This window comes from Anolis sagrei, chromosome 4 (assembly GCF_037176765.1).
Source record: "Anolis sagrei isolate rAnoSag1 chromosome 4, rAnoSag1.mat, whole genome shotgun sequence".
NCBI lineage: Eukaryota > Metazoa > Chordata > Lepidosauria > Squamata > Dactyloidae > Anolis > Anolis sagrei.
In genome coordinates, this window is record NC_090024.1 from 1,254,955 (window position 1) to 1,274,514 (window position 19,560).

Below are 19,560 nucleotides of genomic sequence, written 5' to 3' on the forward strand. Positions count from 1 at the left end.
GGAGATTCCATCTGAACATGAGGAAGAACTTCCTGACTGTGAGAGCCGTTCAGCAGTGGAACTCTCTGCCCCGGAGTGTGGTGGAGGCTCCTTCTTTGGAGGCTTTTAAACAGAGGCTGGATGGCCATCTGTCAGGGGTGATTTGAATGCAATATTCCTGCTTCTTGGCAGAATGGGGTTGGACTGGATGGCCCATGAGGTCTCTTCCAACTCTTTGATTCTATGATTCTATGATTCTATGATATAATGCCCCCCCCCCCCCCCCAGGCAGCTGCGGAAGGAACAGTTCAACAGGCAGGCTCTCCAGAAATCCCTTTATTGCCATGGATTACAGAGGAGCAAACCCACCCGTGAAGGCCACCCCCACCCCAAAGATCCGAGAGCGGCCCCACTCAGTCTGGCCTTTGTCAAGGCTCTCAGGCTTTTCACAGTGGTCAGGGCCATCCTCAGAAGGCTTGCAACAGGTGAGGGAGGGGGATTGTGGGTTGGGGACCCCTCCATGAGTCTGGGGCCACCTTGGGGCCTGGCAAGGTGGCTCCCCCAGCTCCTCACAAGTCACCGCATCAGGAGGGGGAGGGGGCACCCTTTCAGAGCAGTCCGAGGACCCCTTCATTTGGCAGGTGCTGGTTGTGGACGTCCACGAGGGACAGACCCAGGCTTTGCGAGAGAGGGTTCATGGGGGTCCTCCTCCTCCTCGTTCTGCAAGCGGAAGGGGTGACCTGGCATTCCCTGCCAGAAGGGAAGATGGGCACCAGCCTGTCCAGTTGAGGAAGGGAGGGGGTCAGGCTGCCCCATTCCAGCCTTCCTGGCCCCCTTTGCCCCCGTCTCCGAAGGGGGCTTCAATGGGGGCTGGGACCACAACTACGAGTCTAGCCCGCCTTCTGCTCCGGCCCCTGGACCACGGTAGTGGTGGTTACGGTGATCTCGCTGAGGGTCACCCGTCCGGCGGCGGCGTTGTGTGCCTCCTGCTCGGCAGCCAGGAGGAGGTCGTGCACGGAGGCCCCCCGGGGCCCAGAGGTCAGACCAGAAGGTCCCTCCAGGTGCCAAGGGGTCAAGAGGTGCGGGAGGCAGGGGCAGCTGCGCTGTTTGCGGGACTCCAGGACGAGAGCGCCCAGGATGGAGGCGGTCTCCGGCCCGCTGAGGGCTCCCGTGACGTACCTGGCCAGGAGGTCTTGGCGTTTGGCCTCAGGGACCTCAGGAGAGAAGAGCAGCTCCCAGACAGAGCCACACCTCGTGCCCTCAGGGACCTCCCCTCCCTCCGGGCTCCCCGCGGATGGGCTCCGGCCGGCCTTGGCCTCCTCTTCGGCCACCCTGGTCACAACCGCAGTAGCCACCGTCTCCACCTGGTCGGCCGTGAGGATCCCAATCCTGTAGAGCTTCAAGACCTCCTTCCTCTTCTTCTCTGGGAAGTACCTGGAGTAGAGCAAGTCCCAGACGGAGACCTTCCGCCCGCGGAAATCGCCCACAGTCATTTGCACCATTCTGGACTTCAAGACGGCGTCCTTTTTCTTGTCCTCCTCCTCTTGCTCCTCCTTGTCGTCGTCATCCTCGTCGTCATCGTCATCATCATCATCGTCGTCATCATCCTTCTTCTCCTCGACGGAGGGATTCAGGTGGGACGCCTCATGGGCTGTGGGACGCCCTTCACTGCGGCCGGTGGGCGTCTGCTCCAGGGAGTGGAAGAGGTTGTGGAGTGCCACCAGGATGGTCAGCATGGAGGCCAGCTCCGAGGCGCTGAACTTCCCATCACGGTGCTTCTGGAGCAGCTCTTCCGCCTTCTCCCTGGTCAGATACTGAGAGAAGAGGAGGTCCCAGAGGGACATCTGCTGCCCTTGCAGCTCTCCAGCTTGAAGAGTGATGATCTTGGCCTTCAGCAGTGCATCTGAAGGATGACCAGGAGGAGGGCTGGCCTCAAGGGGGGACTCCCTGGACCGGGAAGCCGCTTGGCCACGGTTCTTGATTCTCCTCAGGAAAGACTTCCTGTGCCCGGCCTCCCTCTCTAATGTGGTGCGAATGGCGTCCGCCATCTGACCGTGGCTCAAGACCCCTGTCCTGTACAGCTCCACCAGCTCTTCCCGCTTCTCCTGTGGGAAATGCTTGGAGTAGAGCAGGTCAAGGGCCGGAACGCTCTCCTCGCCGAACTCCCCAAAGGCCACCGGGACCTGCAGCATCCGCAAGGACCGCCGCAGCTGGTCTTCCCCGGGGAGGATGCTGACCCCCGCCTCCCGGCTAGTGCTTGCTGCCACAGCGGCCATCACCGCCTCAGCCTTCTCCTCCTCTATTTTGGCCACAATGGCCGTGACCACGGTCTCCATCTGGTCCACGGTGAGGACGCCGGATTTGTAGAGCTGCAAGAGCTCCTTCCGCTTCCTCTTGGGGACATACTTGGAGTGGAGGAGGTCCCACACGGAGACCTTCCGTCCGTGGAACTCACCCGCCGGGACAGTGGTTGCCCGGGCCTTCAGGGCTTTCTCCGTCCCCTTTCGTCTTGGCTTGCTCTTCTCCCGCTCCGGCGCAGGTGGCCCACCCTCCCTGTTCCCAGCCTCGGCCTCGGCCACCATGGCAGCCAGGATCTGGGCCAGGTCCGGCAGGGTCAACGTCCCAGCCTTGTACTGGCGCAAGAGCTCTTGACGCTTGTGGCGCTGGACGTAGCGTGAGAAGAGCACGTCCCACAGGGCAACCTCGCAGCTCCCGAAGAGCCCCCCAGGGACCCGCGTGATTGCCGCCTTCAGGCACCGGCGCTGGCCCTCGTCCAGGTGGACGGTCCCCTTGTCGGCCACCGGGAGTATCAGGAGGCCTGACTTGGGATCCGGAAGGCACCGCGGGAGCAGCTGCCGGTAGGAGAGGTTCTCCCGGGCGTTGGGGTCGAAGCAGCGCTTGGTGTGGCCGGCCGGGTCGGAGAGCAGCCGGAAGGTCTCGGCGTCCAGGTAGCCCCAACGATAGGCCACCTCGGGGGGCAGGCGGTGGCTGTGCAGTGGGTGGATGAGCCCCCCCGTGGCCGCCTGGGCCTCCAGCAGCCGGAGGGCGTGCTCCTTGACCAGTAGACCCTTGCGCATGGCCTGGAAGAGGGAGAGCTTGCAGCCCGTGTAGGGGTCGGTGTAGCCCGTCACGGCCTTCTCGGCCACCAGCAGCGTGTTGTAGAGCTCCCGGTCCAGGAGGCCGGCGTTGGCCGCGTCCCGGACGGAAAGCAGACGACCTTTGGCCATGTCCACGATGTACCCGGAGGCCGCCTGATGCTCCAGCAGGGCCAGGCCCGTCCCGTGGGTCAGGAGGCCCCTCTGAGTGGCCTGGTGGATGCTCAGTCGCTCCCGGCCGGGCTCCTTCAGCACCCCCGCAATCACCTGCTCCTTCTCGGGGTCCGCCAGTGGGGGTAGTGGCCAGCGGGGCTCCTCCCGCACCTGCATGATGGGGGGCCCGGCCTCCGTGGGGTCCCGCGCGGATGCGCGCTTATCCTGAGGCATGGTGCGGAGGCGGTAGTTGTCTTCTTGAGGGTCTTTGGGGGGGGGTGCTCTCCTCGGCCAGCGGGGGGTTTCCTGAGGAGGAGAGAAAGAGAGGTTGTTAGTAGGGCTGGGCAACCACGGAAAAATTTGTTTCTAAACTCGATTCGTTTTTTGGGTTTTTTTGCATTTCGATTTTTAAAAGAATTCCGAAATTTTTCTTTAAAAAAGTTTGATATTTACGAAATTTCATAAAATTACGAAACAATACAAAATGAATACAAAACGAATACGAATCGATTCGTTAATGGCGGACGCGACCGCGCAATACGCTAAAAACCCTCCAAATGGGACAGGGGGAACTTCTGAAGCTTCCTTCTCCCTCTGTTGTTGACTGTTGGTGTGATATTTATAATTTTTTTTCACTGATTAAACAAACAACAGCTATAAAACTTGCCCCAGACATGCAGAAATAATAACGAAACGATTTCGAAATGATTTCGAAACGAATACGAAGCAATTACGAAACGAATTGAAAAATTCGTTTCTTTTTTAGATGCTCCTGAATGGTTCGTTATCGCTTCATAACCAAAAAAAATTAACGAATTTTTAACGAATTACGAAATTACGAAACGAATCCGCCCAGCCCTAGTTGTTAGGCACCATCACACTAGGAGGGCAGCAGCAGCGTCCAACATCCTTCAGCATGGAAGGGCTGCCCGTGCACCATGCTGGGTGGACGCAAGACCACTTAGAGAACAGGTGATGGGTTCTTCTGGGAGCCCCCCAGTGTGTCACAAAAATTTAATGTGCAGATTTAAGAAATGTGGATTTAATATGATGCGTGGGAATGAATGGAAGATGAACGTATGGATGGAGCTAATAACAATGCTCTACAAATTTTCAGTTTTTCTCAGTTACGGAAACGAAATGTGCCGTTTCTTAATAAATTTAACATGCTGAATTCAAATATAATAATTAAATGTGTTATGCAACAGCTATTTCAATTCTCCACAATAGGTAATTCGTTAATATTATGATAATGCGCCTAACCTTACTGCATGTATATAAACCGTGAATATTTACTAAATTTTAGTCAAATTATATTGGCAATAGTTTATACATGAGAAATATTTATTTAATTAGTCTAGAAACTATATGAGTAGGCCTAATGCAGTTGAAAAGTCTGAAAGTTTCAATGTCGCTTTAATCGTGACTTTAGTTTCTATCCTGTTTGCTTATCTTGACTTTTCTTTTGTATTCAAGGAAATATTTGAATTGTCTCTTACAATGCTCCAGCAGTAGTCTGACAGCATTGACGGAGTCCATTGGCCTTGATATCTTTTTCCCATAGGGCTTTATTTACACACGTGCAAGGAGGCAGAACTACAGTAAAAAGAACAATGGAAAACGATGTTTAACGAGACTGTCTCAGTCTTCAACTGACTGACCCTCACCGTTCAAAAGTCTGGCCTTATATAGGGCTTTCTGGCTTTTGCACACGGCACTCATACTGCGTCATCAAACTTTCTAGAGTATTCTAGAATCTTCCAAAGTGTAAGTCGCAACATGCATTTTTTCAACCATACGTGATCACGTGATTGCTTATATCATAAAAACTAGAGCCAATATACATTTTTAAATGTCATTTTCGTTTTCCGCACCCCAAAATCATAAAAGAACAGCTATTTTCAGGCCCACAACTTTTTCTCCATTGAACAGTGTAATTTTGGAGACACCAGTATAATATTAAGGCCTGCAATGACTAACTACCTTCTTGCTGGACTGTAATTAAAAGGTTGCTAACAAGAACTGAAAAGTAAACTCTGATAAGAACTGAGAAAGTGATAACAGAAATGTTTACAAAGTTAAGAAGGAAGTCAACATAAGATCAACACCGATCAAGATCAACATTGGCCAGGAAACTGAGATGGAGCCAGGATGGAAAACGTCTATCATTAATTTACAACTTTGGGATGACATCAGCAGAATATTCCTATAAAAGACTCAATCTAATAATGCTCAAAGTGTGGCAGACCTGAGGAGTCTGTTCCACCTGCCATGCTCTGCTCCATGGGAAGGAGAGAGAGAGTCTACCTATGGAGAGTGGCAGATCTGCATGGGAGCAGTCTGGTCATTTTGGGGCTTCTTTCTCAAGGGAAGAGGAAGAAGTGTACTTTTGGAGTGTTAGGTTTTGTGCAGGGAGTCAGGTTCTGCTGTATGGAAAACAGAGGCCTGGTCCTTGGCATTGCGCTTAGGGAAAGGATGCATTTTGGAGTTTGGAAGTTTGGAAATTTTGGAACTGTGTGTTGGGAGGGCTGCAGGAAAGCAGGGAAATATTGGGGTGAATGAGGATGAATGCGTGTACATGTGGTGTGAATGTTGAGTGAAAATGTAATTCCTCTTTGTTTGTTTGTTAGCCATGAAATTGTGAAACCATTGTAGTCTGTATGTCTATATGTCCAGTGCCATTCTTTGTCTAAATGTTTTTTTCCGCAATCTGATCAACCCTCTCACACTGGAAATCTATATAATTAAAAATGTAATGTTCGTTTGTGGGATGAACATAACTCAAAAATCACTGGACGAATTGACACCAAATTTGGACACATGACACCTCTCAGGCCAACGAGTGACCATCACTCATAAATACACTGAAAAACACAGTGAAAGGGACTTAATAAGCCAGAAAACCAAAAATATATTACAACGCATGCACAACACCATATATATATACACAAACACACATATATACATACATATATGCATATGCACACACAAAACATACACTAGGAGACTAGGACGCGGAGCAATGGCTTCAAACTACAAGAGAGGAGATTCCATCTGAACATGAGGAAGAACTTCCTGACTGTGAGAGCCGTTCAGCAGTGGAACTCTCTGCCCCGGAGTGTGGTGGAGGCTCCTTCTTTGGAAGCTTTTAAGCAGAGGCTGGATGGCCATCTGTCAGGGGTGATTTGAATGCAATATTCCTGCTTCTTGGCAGAACGGGGTTGGACTGGATGGCCCATGAGGTCTCTTCCAACTCTTTGATTCTATGATTCTAAGGGGGAAAGAAGGAAGGAAGGAAGGAAGGAAGGAAGGAAGGAAGGAAGGAAGGAAGGAAGGAAGGAAAGAAAGAAAGAAGGAAGGAAAGAAAGAAAGAAAGAAAGAAAGAAAGAAAGAAAGAAAGAAAGGTAGAGAAGGAAGGATGGAGAGAAGGAGGGAGGGAAAGTGGGAAAGAAGGAGGGAAGGAAGGAAAGGAAGGAAGGAGAGAAGAAACGAAAGAGAGAAAGAGGGAGGGAGGGAAGGAAAGAGACAAGGAAGGGTGGAACCGAAGAGCAAAGGAAGCGAGAAAAGAAACAGGTAGAGAAGGAAGAAAGAAGAAGGGAAAGAAAAAGAGGGAGGGAAGGAAGGAGCGAAAGAAAGAAGGAGAGAAAGAGGGAGGGAAGGTTGGCCACAGCAACGCATGGCGGGTACAGCTAGTTGCAATAGAAAAGAACCTATACTTCGGAGTGATTGAAAAGTCATTCATGACATAATTGGTGCCAGAAGTGGGATATTCTTTTCCAGTGTGGGAAAGTTATTCATAACAAGTGGGCCAGAAGGCACGGGCACTCCCAGCAGAGCCCCCTCCCCTCTTTTTGAAAGAAGTCCTGGGTGATGGGCAACACTGAGGACCCCAAGACCTGCCTTGGGACCCATCCTGGGGGAGATGCCAAAAATGCATAAAAGGCAAAAAATGAAGACCTTGAAGAGAGTGGTGGCAGAAGGCCTTTCCTGGAGGCTTCTCCCTCCCTCCCTCCTTGCAGGTAGCCTTGAATCCTGAGACCCCCTCAGGTGCCTCCCTCAGACCCACCACGACCCACCCATCACTCTTTGCCTGGCCCCTGCACAAATGTCCAGCAGCAGCAGTCCTCCTCCCCAGATCTGGGCAGACTTGGTCTGAGCTGGTGTCCAGGGCTGCCCTGGGGGGTTCTCCCTCCTTCGGTGGGGGGGGGGGGGGCTCTCCCTCAGTCGACAAAAAATCCTAGAATCCTAGAGTTGGAAGAGACCTGGTGGGCCATCCAGTCCAACCTCATTCTGCCAAGAAGCAGGAAAATTGTGTTCAAAACCTCCCCAACAGATGGCCACCCAGGCTCTGCTTCAAAGCCTCCAAAGAAGGAACCTCCACCACACTCCGGGGCAGAGAGTTCCACTGCTGAACGTAGAATCCTAGAGTTGGAAGAGACCTGGTGGGCCATCCAGTCCAACCCTATTCTGCCAAGAAGCAGGAAAATCTCATTCAAAGCACACCCAACAGATGGCCACCCAGCCTCTGCTTCAAAGACTCCATAGAAAGAGCCTCCACCACACTTCAGGGCAGAGAGTTCCACTGCTGAACATGGAATCATAGAATCCTAGAGTTGGAAGAGACCTAGTAGGCCATCCACTCCAACCCCATTCTGCCAAGAAGCAGGGAAATCACGTTCAAAGCACCCTTGACAGATGGCCACCCAGCCTCTGCTTCAAAACCTCCAAAGAAGGAGCCTCCACCACACTTCAGGGCAGAGAGTTCCACTGCTGAATGTAGAATCCTAGAGTTGGAAGAAACCTGGTGGGCCATCCAGGCCAACCCCATTCTGCCAAGAAGCAGGAAAATCACATCCAAAGCACACCCAACAGATGGCCATCCAGCCTCTGCTTCAAAGCCTCCAAAGAAGGAGCCTCCACCACACTTCGGGGCAGAGAGTTCCACTGCTGTATGTAGAATCCTAGAATCCTAGAGTTGGAAGAGGGCTGGTGGGTCATCCAGTCCAACCCCATTCTGCCAAGAAGCAGGAAAATCACATTCAGAGCACCCCCAACAGATGGCCACCCAGCCTCTGCTTCAAAGCCTCCATAGAAGGAGCCTCCACCACACTCCAGGGCAGAGAGTTCCACTGCTGAACATGGAATCATAGAATCCTAGAGTTGGAAGAGACCTGGTAGGCCATCCAGTCCAACCTCATTCTGCCAAGAAGCAGGAAAATCACATTCAGAGCACCCCCAACAGATGGCCACCCAGCCTCTGCTTCAAAGCCTCCATAGAAGGAACCTCCACCACACTTCAAGGCAGAGAGTTCCACTGCTGAACAGCTCTTCTCACAGTCAGGAAGTGCTTCCTAATGTTCAGGTGGAATCTCCTTAGGAAGACCTTTCTGACAGTGAGAGCTGTTCACTGGCATTGGAGGAGTCCTCTTGCCACCCGTATCCATGGCCCTGCCTCTGCTCTTCCAGCCCTCACCGGGAAACCTGCAGTGTGCATGGAGGAGGCTCCTAGAAGACGCTGCCCTGCACCTCACCGGCTCACCCATTACTCTGTCTGCTTTAATTGCTACCCTGGGGGGGGGGGGGGAGGTGTAAGCATGTGCGTGTGCAAGCGTGTGGCTGGCTGTGTGTGTGTGTGGCTAGGCTGGATGAGTCTGGAAAGAGGAATGGGCTCCTGGTCGGATGTGGTGACACTTCAAACGTTGGTGGGTCAGCCATGTGTTGGGAGTCACATCCTTGTCAGGGGGCCCCCAGGGGCCAAGGGCCACCAGCGTGCCTGAGCCGGCCACCCACCAGGAAGAACACAGAGAGTGCTCACTAATGCTTCCTCTTCATCTTGGAAAGAAGTGACGAGTGGAGTGCCGCAGGGTTCCCTCCTGGGCCCGGTCCTGTTCAACATCTTTATTAACGACTTAGATGAAGGGCTAGAAGGCAGGATCATCAAGTTTGCAGACGACATCAAATTGGGAGGGAGAGCCAATAGTCCAGAGGACAGGAGCAGAATTCAAAACGATCTTGACAGATTAGAGAGATGAATGGCCAAAACTAACAAAATGAAGTTCAACAGGGACAAATGCAAGATACTCCACTTTGGCAGAAAAAATGAAATGCAAAGAGACAGAATGGGGGACGATGATGCCTGGCTCGAGAGCAGGACGTGTGAAAAAGATCTTGGAGTCCTCGTGGACAACAAGTTGAACATGAGCCAACAATGTGATGTGGCGGCAAAAAAAGCCAATGGGATTTTGGCATGCATCAAGAGGAGCATAGTGTCTAGATCTAAGGAAGTAATGCTACCCTTCTATTCTGCTTTGGTTAGACCACACCTGGAATATTGTGTCCAATTCTGGGCACCACAATTCAAGAGAGATATTGACAAGCTGGAATGTGTCCAGAGGAAGAGGGTGACTCAAAGGATCAAGGGTCTGGAGAACAAGCCCTATGAGGAGCGGCTTAAGGAGCTGGGCATGTTTAGCCTGAAGAAGAGAAGGCTGAGAGGAGATATGATAGCCATGTATAAATATGTGAGAGGAAGCCACAGGGAGGAGGAGGAGGGAGCAAGCTTGTTTTCTGCTTCCTTGGAGACTAGGACGCAATGGAACAATGGCTTCCAACTACAAGAGAGGAGATTCCATCTGAACATGAGGAAGAACTTCCTGACTGTGAGAACCGTTCAGCATTGGAACTCTCTGCCCTGGAGTGTGGTGGAGGCTCCTTCTTTGGAAGCTTTTAAGCAGAGGCTGGATGGCCATCTGTCAGGGGTGATTTGAATGCAATATTCCTGCTTCTTGGCAGAATGGGGTTGGACTGGATGATGGCCCAGGAGGTCTCTTCCAACTCTTTGATTCTATGATTCTAAGGGGACATTCCAGGTAGCCATTGAGGCAAGGCCTAAAGGAAGGGGCCCATGTAGATCCCCTTCAGAGCTGGGGGGCTTTGAGCTGCAAGGGAGCCAAGTGGGGCAGGCGGATCCCCTTCCTCTCACAGAGGGGCTTTGCTGCAGGCAGAGTCCACTCTCCCATCATCCCCAGGCAGGCAGACAGATAGGCAGGCAGAGTTCTGGGCTCCCTGCTTGGCCCCTTCCTGCCCTCCTTCCCCCCCCCCCTTCCTGGGGCCACCCAGCCACCAAACCAGCTCGGCTTGCCCTCCCGCTTGGCTCAGCCGCGGCGGTTGACTCTCTGGGCCATAATTATCTTGTTTGGGGAAAAAGAGGCGCAGCGGCCAGCCGGAAGGCAGTGAGCCAGCCCCATGGCTGCCTGCCCAGCCGGCCACCCATTTGTCCATCCGGTGCCAGGGCCCCCCAGGCAAGGAAGGAGGGAGGGAAGGCCAGAAGAGGCCTCTGCCGGATGCGGCTTCACCACCAGAGGTGACACACGCCACCAGGAGCCCAATGGGGCCCTTCCGCTTGGGAGCCCCAATCACCACTCGCCTCCAGGGGCCCAATTTGCCCCATTAGCAGCCAAACTTCCTTCCTTTCCTTCTGCTTGTTTGGGGTGATTAGAGCAGATGACACGAGCCCTATGACGGGAAGACGTGCCACACCGTTGCCTCTGAGGTGCCCGCTGTGACTCACTGAGAATCCTAGAGTTGGAAGAGACCTCATGGTCATCCAATCCAACCCCATTCTGCCAAGAAGCAGGGAAATTGCATTCAAAGCAACCCCGACAGATGGCCATCCAGCCTCTGTTTAAAAGCTTCCAAAGAAGGAGCCTCCACCACTCGGGGAAGGCACGGTCTCTTCGGGGGACGTGGAGAATGTGTGTGACTCTGGGGTCTGCCCTCTCCTCCTGGCTGCCAAGAAGCAGGGAAATTGCATTCAAAGCACCCCTGACAGATGGCCATCCAGCCTCTGTTTAAAAGCTTCCAAAGAAGAAGCCTCCACCACTCGGTGAAGACACGGTCTCTTCAGGGGACATGGAGAATGTGCGTGGCTCTGGGGTGTGCACACTCCTCCTGGGGGGGCCCTATGCCAAGCAGAGGCTGTTGCAGTGGCCCTACCGTGGGACCCAAGGGCTGGGCAGTGCCACCCCCATCTTCCATGCCTTGGGAGGGTCCTTGTGGTCCCTCCTGGGCACAGTCACCTTCCTATGGGGCAAGGCAGGCAATGTGGGCCCAATTCTCCCCACTTACTATTATTATTATTATTATTATTATTATTATTATTATTATTATCTGAAACACAACAAGGCTGTTGTATTGGATCACACGTCAGACACTTCCCAAGTGTCTAAGACTGTGTGATGTATCGGCGAATAATGCGTGCAGATCCCAGTAAGGATTATTATTATTATTATTATTATTTGATACACAACATGATTGGTACACAGCAAACAAGATCACTCCGCTGCCGTTTGCTAGGTGTCTAAGACTGTGTGATGTATTGGCAAATAATAAGTGCAGGTCCAAATAGGGTGACCTTTTGCAGCTGACAGGTGGTAATCTTGTCAGCGCTGATTGTGTTTAAGTGCAGACCAAGGTCTTTAGGCACTGCACCCAGCGTGCCGATCACCACTGGGACTCCCTTGATTGGCCTGTATCAGAGTCTTTGCAGTTCAATCTTTAAATCCTCTATTTATTATTATTATTATTATTATTATTATTATTATTATTATTATTATTAGAAACACAACAAGATGAGTCCACAGTAAACAAGATCACAATGGGTTGTTGTAGGTTTTTTCGGGCTATATGGCCATGGTCTAGAGGCATTCTCTCCTGAAGTTTTGCCTGCATCTATGGCAAGCATCCCCAGAGCTAGTGAGGATCACAGTGCTGTTTAACTTGAGGATTTTAACATCAAGATAAGTGATTTTAATGTTTTTGTATAATAATAATAATAATAATAATAATAATAATAATAATAATCTTTATTTATACCTCGTTGTCATCTTCCCAAGGGGACTCGGGGTGGCTTACATGGGGCCAAGCCCAAACAACAAATTACAGCAATAGTATGTCTATGGTGTAGTATGTTTCGGCATTGAATGTTTGCCCTTTATATGTTGTGCTCCTCCCTGAGTCCCCTTCGGAGTGATAAGGGGGGAATATAAATGTTTTAAATAAATAAATCACACGTCAGACCCTTCCCAAATGTCTAGGACTGTTTGATGCATTGGTGAATAATGCATGTAGATCCCACTAGGGTGGCCTTTTGGTAATTTTGTCAGTGCCAATTGTTTTTAAGTGCAGGCCAAGGTCTTGAGGCACTGCACCCAGTGTGCCGATCACCACTGGGACCCCCTTGACTGGCGTATTATTATTATTATTATTATTATTATTATTATTATTATTTTACAGACCCAAAACCACAGTATGTCACAGCAAACAAGATCTCTATGCTGGATTTCGTATCACAAAATCACAAGTTGAACACTTCCCAACTGGGTCTGGGGTCTCTCTCTCTGGCCAGGCTGCTGGACCAGAGGCCTTGTGGTCAGTTGCTGAGGATGATCAAAACAAGGCCGAGAGAGAGCTTTCATCCTAGAGACGTGACTAGATTGAGCTCAGGCATGGGCAACTTTGGCCCTCCAGATGTTTTGGACTTCAACACCCATCATTCCTAACTGCCTCAGGCCCTTTCCTTTTCCCCCTTAGCCGCTTAAGTCTAGGACTGTGTGATGTATTTTCGAATGATGTGTGCAGATCCTATTATTATTATTATTATCATTATTATCATTATTATTATTATTATTATTATTATTATTATTATGTTTATTATGTTTATTTATACCACATTGTCTCTCCACAAGGAGACGTGGCACATGCCTTGCTCTGGAGTGGCCAATCCCATCTCTGCTATGTTAACCTGGTGACCTCTTGACCACAGGACTGGGGGCCTCTGAGGGTGGAGGGGGCAGGGTGCAGGGGGTGTAGAATTGCCGCTCCCTTGACCACAAGGACAACGGAATAGGTAGGCCTGACCTGAACCAGACCAGAGCCCCAAACACCCTCCCTCTGCTCCCCTTGGAATGCATGCACCATTTCATGCGCCCTCCAAGTACGAGCATGCCCTGCCTTCCTTTCAACAGCTCAAGGGGCTCAAAGATCTCCCAGGCTTCTCTTGATTGCTCCCACCCACTCACCCCCTCCTGCAGGAGCCCACTCCCCTGTTCCCCTCCCTCCTCCCCTTCCTACCTGTGGCTGATGCCGGTGATGCTCTCCCGGTTGTCCTTGATGTGCCTCTGGTGCCTCTCCTCCGACTGTCCAGCCGGACGCCGCCGCTGCCAAATTTAAGGCTCCCCGCCCTCCTGGCCCCGGGGCAGTCAGGTGCATAAACATACCACGGCTGCCCCACATGCATGCGTGCGCGCACATACACATATGCACATACACAGGTGCACACACCCCAGCATCTCTTCAGCGTCCAGCCTCAATAGAATAGTTTTATTTTCATTGCATATCATAGAATGGTATTCAGTGCCATTCCCAACACATCTGGAATTGCAAAACAAAACACCCATCCTTCCACATGCTAATAGCTATTGCACAGCCCCTCATGCCACATCAGTGAGAAGCTATAGCAAGCAAGGGTAAACTTTGGCACTCCAGTTGTTTTGGACTCCAACTCCCATCATTCTTAACAGCCTCGGGCCCTTTCCTTTTCCCTCTCAGCCACTTAGTCAATTATTTCTTGACTAGCCGTCCCCTGCCATGCATTGCTGTGGCCCACATGGCCGTTCTGTGTGGGAGGTTTGGCCCAATTTCATCGTTGGTGGGGTTCAGAATGCTCTGTGATTGTAGGTGAACTATAAATCCCAGCAACTACAACTCCCAAATGTCAAGATTTTCCCCAAACTCTACCAGTGTTCACATTTGGGTATATTGAGTCTTCGTGTAGAGTTTGGTCCAGAACCATCATTGTTTGAGTCCACAGTGCTCTCTGGATGTAGGTGAACTACAACTCCAAAACTCAAGGTCAATGCCTACCAAACTCTTCCAGTATTTTCTGTTGGTCCTGTGTGGGAAGTCTGGCCCAATTCCATCGTTAGTGGGGTTCAGAATGCTCTTTGATTGTAGGTGAACTATAAATCCCAGCAACTACAACTCCCAAATGACAAAATCATTTTTTTTTTGAGTGAAGGACATACCTTGAGTTGTTAGGTGTCTTGTGTCCAAATTTGGTGTCAATTCGTCCAGTGGTTTTTGAGTTCTGTTAATCCCACAAACCAACATTAATTTTTTATTTCTATAGATTTCGTATCAAAAGCATAAATTAGTATAAAACTGATAAAAATAGAAGGCCCGCAGGCGGCTAAATATCTTTTGACCAACAACGGGCAACAGCGACTGCATTGTCTGTAGCCTCCAACAATTCCTCCTCTGTACATTAGGCAGGGCATAGTGGACAAGCGTACAGATGCGGAGTTGTCTGTTCTGCTCCACAGTCACACAAGGTGTGGGATTCTTTTAGGGCAACGGCTCTCAACCTGGGGGTTGCGACCCCAAGGGGGTCAGTAGACCATTTTCCGGGGGTCGCGAAGCCGCCTTGGTTGGCTCCGCCCCCCTTCAAAATGGCTGCCAGCTCCTGTGCGAGCCAAACAACCAGGTGTTCCTGGTTGGCTCCTCCTCCTTTTCCTGCAGGGCTGCAGGGTGTCAAAGGCGCATGTGGCCTATGGAAGTTCTGTATGCCAAGTTTGGTTCAATTCTATTATTGGTGGAGCTCAGAATGCTCTTTGGTGCCTGGTGAACTATAAATCTACACAACTGCAATTCCCAAAGGTCAAGATCCATTTTCCCCAAACCCCTCCAGTATTTTCTGTTGGTCACAGAAGTCCTGTAGGCCAAGTTTGGTTCAATTCTATTGTTGGTGGAGCTCAGAATGTTCTTTGGTGCCTGGTGAACTATAAATCCACACAACTGCAATTCCCAAAGGCCAAGATCCATTTTCCCCCAAACCCTTCCAGTGTTTTCTGTTGGACACGGAAGTCCTGTAGGCCAAGTTTGTTTCAATTCTATGGTTGGTGGAGTTCAGAATGTTCTTTGGTGCCTGGTGGACTATAAATCCACACAACTGCAATTCCCAAAGGTCAAGATCCATTTTCCCCAAACCCCTCCAGTATTTTCTGTTGGTCATGGAAGTCCTGTAGATCTTGGAGTCCTTGTGGACAACAAGTTAAACATGAGCCAACAATGTGATGTGGCGGCAAAAAAGCCAATGGGATTTTGGCCTGCATCAATAGGAGCATAGTGTCTAGATCTAAGGAAGTCATGCTCCCCATGCTCTATTCTGCTTTGGTTAGACCACATCTGGAATATTGTGTCCAATTCTGGGCACCACAACTCAAGAGAGATATTGACAAGCTGGAATGTGTCCAGAGGAGGGCGACTGAAATGATCAAGGGTCTGGAGAACAAGCCCTATGAGGAGCGGCTTAAGGAGCTGGACATATTTAGCCTGGAGAAGAGAAGGCTGAGAGGAGACATGATAGCCATGTATAAATATGTGAGAGGAAGCCACAGGGAGGAGGGAGCAAGCTTGTTTTCTGCTTCCTTGGAGACTAGGACGCAATGGAACAATGGCTTCAAACTACAAGAGAGGAGATTCCATCTGAACACGAGGAAGAACTTCCTGACTGTGAGAGCCGTTCAGCAGTGGAACTCTCTGCCCCGGAGTGTGGTGGAGGCTCCTTCTTTGGAAGCTTTTAAGCAGAGGCTGGATGGCCATCTGTCAGGGGTGATTTGAATGCAACATTCCTGCTTCTTGGCAGAAGGGGGTTGGACTGTATGGCCCAGGAGGTCTCTTCCAACCCTTTGATTCTAGGATTCTAAGTTTGGTTCAATTCTATTGTTGGTGGAGCTCAGAATGCTCTTTGGTGCCCGGTGAACTATAAATCCACACAACTGCAATTCCGAAAGGTCAAGATCCATTTCCCCCAAACCCCTCCAGTATTTTCTCTTTGCCATGGGGGGGTTCTATGTGCCAAGTTTGGCCCAGGTCTGTAATTTGTGGGGGTCTCATTGGGCTGTGGAAGTCAGAGCTGAATCGGTTGAGGGAACTTCAAATCCCTTCCTCCTTGTCCATACTCCCCCAAACATATTGTTTTTATCATTAATCACTCTGCTTTAATTGTGTTCAATTTGTAACAATGAAAATACATCCTCACCTCTGAGGATGCTTGCCATAGATGCAGGCGAAACGTCAGGAGACATGCCTCTAGAACATGGCCATATAGCCCGAAAAAACCCACAAGAACTTAGTAAAATACATCCTGCATATCAGATATTTACATTACAGTTCATAACAGTAGTAGTTATGACGTAGCAACAAAAATATGGTTGGGGGTCACCACAACGCGAGGAACTGTATTTAGGAGTCACGGCATTAGAAAGGTTGAGAACCACTGTTTGAGGGAATGATGAGGGCCGCCCAGGTGTGTGGCCGTGCGCTCCCTCCCCACGGGAGCGGCGGGATCCTTGCCTCAGGAGCAGGAAACCATTAGAAGGGTGGCGAACCCGCCCAAATTGCTCCGCCATCTGCAAAGAATGCAGTTATCCTTTGGGAAGAAGGAAATTGGCCCCGTTTGAGTCACAACAACTCCATCAGGGACAAACAAGTCCTTCAGAGATGCTTGTTGCAACTCACCTTGCTTCCAAACACCACCACACAAGAGCTGTAGTTTTACAGTTTATTGAGGAAAGAATCCAAGTCAAAATAAAGAGCAAGCATTGCAAACTTCCAAAGATTAAGGTTAAATGCAGGATATAGTTCCAAAGATCTTCAGGGAAAAGCAGGAGACATAATCCTATTGGCAAAGTTCAAACCAGAGTCCCAGGTACAAGCAAGGAAACATTTGCCCCATGAATCACAATGCAAGAAATCCCAAGTGTACTGCTTTCCAGGCTAAGGTTATTCCATGAAGCTTTCAGGCTAGTAAGCTACGTTGAACTGACGCTTTCACAGAGTTTCCAGGAGGCCTAAAAACCTTCCCAACATCAAAACATTAGGCTCTCAGCATCATAAAAGCATTGCGATGACCTTTCACCGAGCTAGCCTCCCGTCTGCTTGCCAGACGCAAACTCCGCCCGACCCGGAGTCTACCAGAGTCCCAGATACAAGCAATGAAACAATTGCCCCATGAATCACAATGCAAGAAATCCCAAGCGTACTGCTTTCCAGGCTAAGGTTATTCCATGAAGCTTTCAGGCTAGTAAGCTACGTTGAACTGACGCTTTCACAGAGTTTCCAGGAGGCCTAAATACCTTCCCAACATCAAAACATTAGGCTCTCAGCATCATAAAAGCATTGCGACGACCTTTCACCGAGCTAGCCTCCCGTCTGCTTGCCAGACGCAAACTCCGCCCGACCCGGAGTCTACCAGAGTCCCAGATACAAGCAATGAAACAATTGCCCCATGAATCACAATGCAAGAAATCCCAAGCGTACTGCTTTCCAGGCTAAGGTTATTCCATGAAGCTTTCAGGCTAGTAAGCTACGTTGAACTGACGCTTTCACAGAGTTTCCAGGAGGCCTAAAAACCTTCCCAACATCAAAACATTAGGCTCTCAGCATCATAAAAGCATTGCGACGACCTTTCACCGAGCTAGCCTCCCGTCTGCTTGCCAGACGCAAACTCCGCCCGACCCGGAGTCTACCAGAGTCCCAGATACAAGCAATGAAACAATTGCCCCATGAATCACAATGCAAGAAATCCCAAGCGTACTGCTTTCCAGGCTAAGGTTATTCCATGAAGCTTTCAGGCTAGTAAGCTACGTTGAACTGACGCTTTCACAGAGTTTCCAGGAGGCCTAAAAACCTTCCCAACATCAAAACATTAGGCTCTCAGCATCATAAAAGCATTGCGATGACCTTTCACCGAGCTAGCCTCCCGTCTGCTTGCCAGACGCAAACTCCGCCCGACCCGGAGTCTACCAGAGTCCCAGATACAAGCAATGAAACAATTGCCCCATGAATCACCATGCAAGAAATCCCAAGCGTACTGCTTTCCAGGCTAAGGTTATTCCATGAAGCTTTCAGGCTAGTAAGCTACGTTGAACTGACGCTTTCACAGAGTTTCCAGGAGGCCTAAATACCTTCCCAACATCAAAACATTAGGCTCTCAGCATCATAAAAGCATTGCGATGACCTTTCACCGAGCTAGCCTCCTGTCTGCTTGCCAGACGCAAACTGCGCCTGACCCGGAGATCAAGGCGAGCTTCTCGGGTCAAATCCTTATCTATACTTTCCATATATCATCGTGGGAAGGCACCTGCTCACTATTTCCTTCGTTAAAATTCCTTTCTGATGAAAACAGCTGTGTTGACACTGCACTGTCTGTGAGAGCCTCGGAAGCAGGCTCAGAGATTTGAGGCACAGACAAAGAGCCAGGAAGCTGAAACTCAACAGGAATCTGAATCCCATCATCCTCATCGTCAGAAACTAGCTCAGGCACAGCAATGCTTGAGATCCACAACCAGGGGAACGGAGACCTCCACCAGTGATGGACCTGGACCCAACTTGGCGCACAGGACCCCCGTAACTAAGTCAACTGACTGGAGGAGTTTGAGGGGACTGACTCTCCATTGTGGGAGTTGTAGTTTACTCTATAGCCCAGTGTTTCTCAACCTTCCTAATGCCGCAACCCCTTAATACAGATCCTCGTGTTGTGGTGACCCCCAACCATAAAATTATTTCCGTTGCTACTTCATAACTGCCATTTTGCAACTGTTATGAATCGTCATGTAAATATCTGATATTCAGGATGTATTTTCATTCACTGGACCAAATTTGGCACAAATACCCGATAAGCCCAAATCTGAATACTGATGGGGTTGGGAGGGTTATTGATTTTGTCCTTCGGGAGTTGTAGTTGCTGGGATTTATAGTTCACCTACAATCAAAGAGCATTTTGAACTCCACCAACGATGGAACTGAACCAAACTTGGCACACAGAACTCCAACAAAAATGACCAACAGAAAATACTGGGAGGGTTTGGTGGGCACTGACCTTGGGTTTAGGAGTTGTAGTTCACCTCCATCCAGAGAGCACTGTGGATCTAGACCACACTTGGCGTGAATACTCAATATGCCCAAATCTGAACACCGATGGAGTTTGTGGAAATTAGACCCTGACATTTGGGAGCTGTAGTTGCTGGGATTTCTAGTTCACCTACAATCACAGAGCATTCTGAACCCCACCAACGATGGAATTGGGCCAAACTTCCCACACAGAACCCCCATGACCAAAAGAAAATACGGTGTTTTCTAATGGTCTTTGGTGACCCCTCTGACACCCCCTCACGACCCCCCCAGGGGTCCCGACCCCCAGGTTGAGAAAGGCTGCTATAGCCAGAGAGCACACTGAACCCCACTGATGATGTATGCATGATGCACCCAGAGC

General features: G+C 50.2%; 1 protein-coding gene across 1 annotated transcript; it reads right to left on the bottom strand.

Annotated features, from left to right (window-relative positions):
* Window positions 1–869: 869 nt before the first annotated feature.
* Window positions 870–13,520, bottom strand: LOC137096777 (epiplakin-like). Its single transcript, XM_067466995.1, has 2 exons — window positions 13,359–13,520; window positions 870–3,533 (listed from the first exon to the last, which is right to left on the bottom strand). The coding sequence occupies exons 1-2, from the start codon at window positions 13,518–13,520 to the stop codon at window positions 870–872; spliced, it is 2,826 nt and encodes a 941-aa protein (XP_067323096.1).
* Between the last annotated feature and the right edge of the window lie 6,040 nt (window positions 13,521–19,560).

Excerpts from the sequence above, each read along its gene's own strand:
- LOC137096777 (XM_067466995.1), bottom strand. The coding sequence starts at position 13,520 with ATGTGGGGCAGCCGTGGTATGTTTATGCACCTGACTGCCCCGGGGCCA. Across the intron at positions 3,534-13,358 it reads ATCACCGGCATCAGCCACAG|GAAACCCCCCGCTGGCCGAG; the intron begins GTAGGAAGGGGA and ends TCTCCTCCTCAG.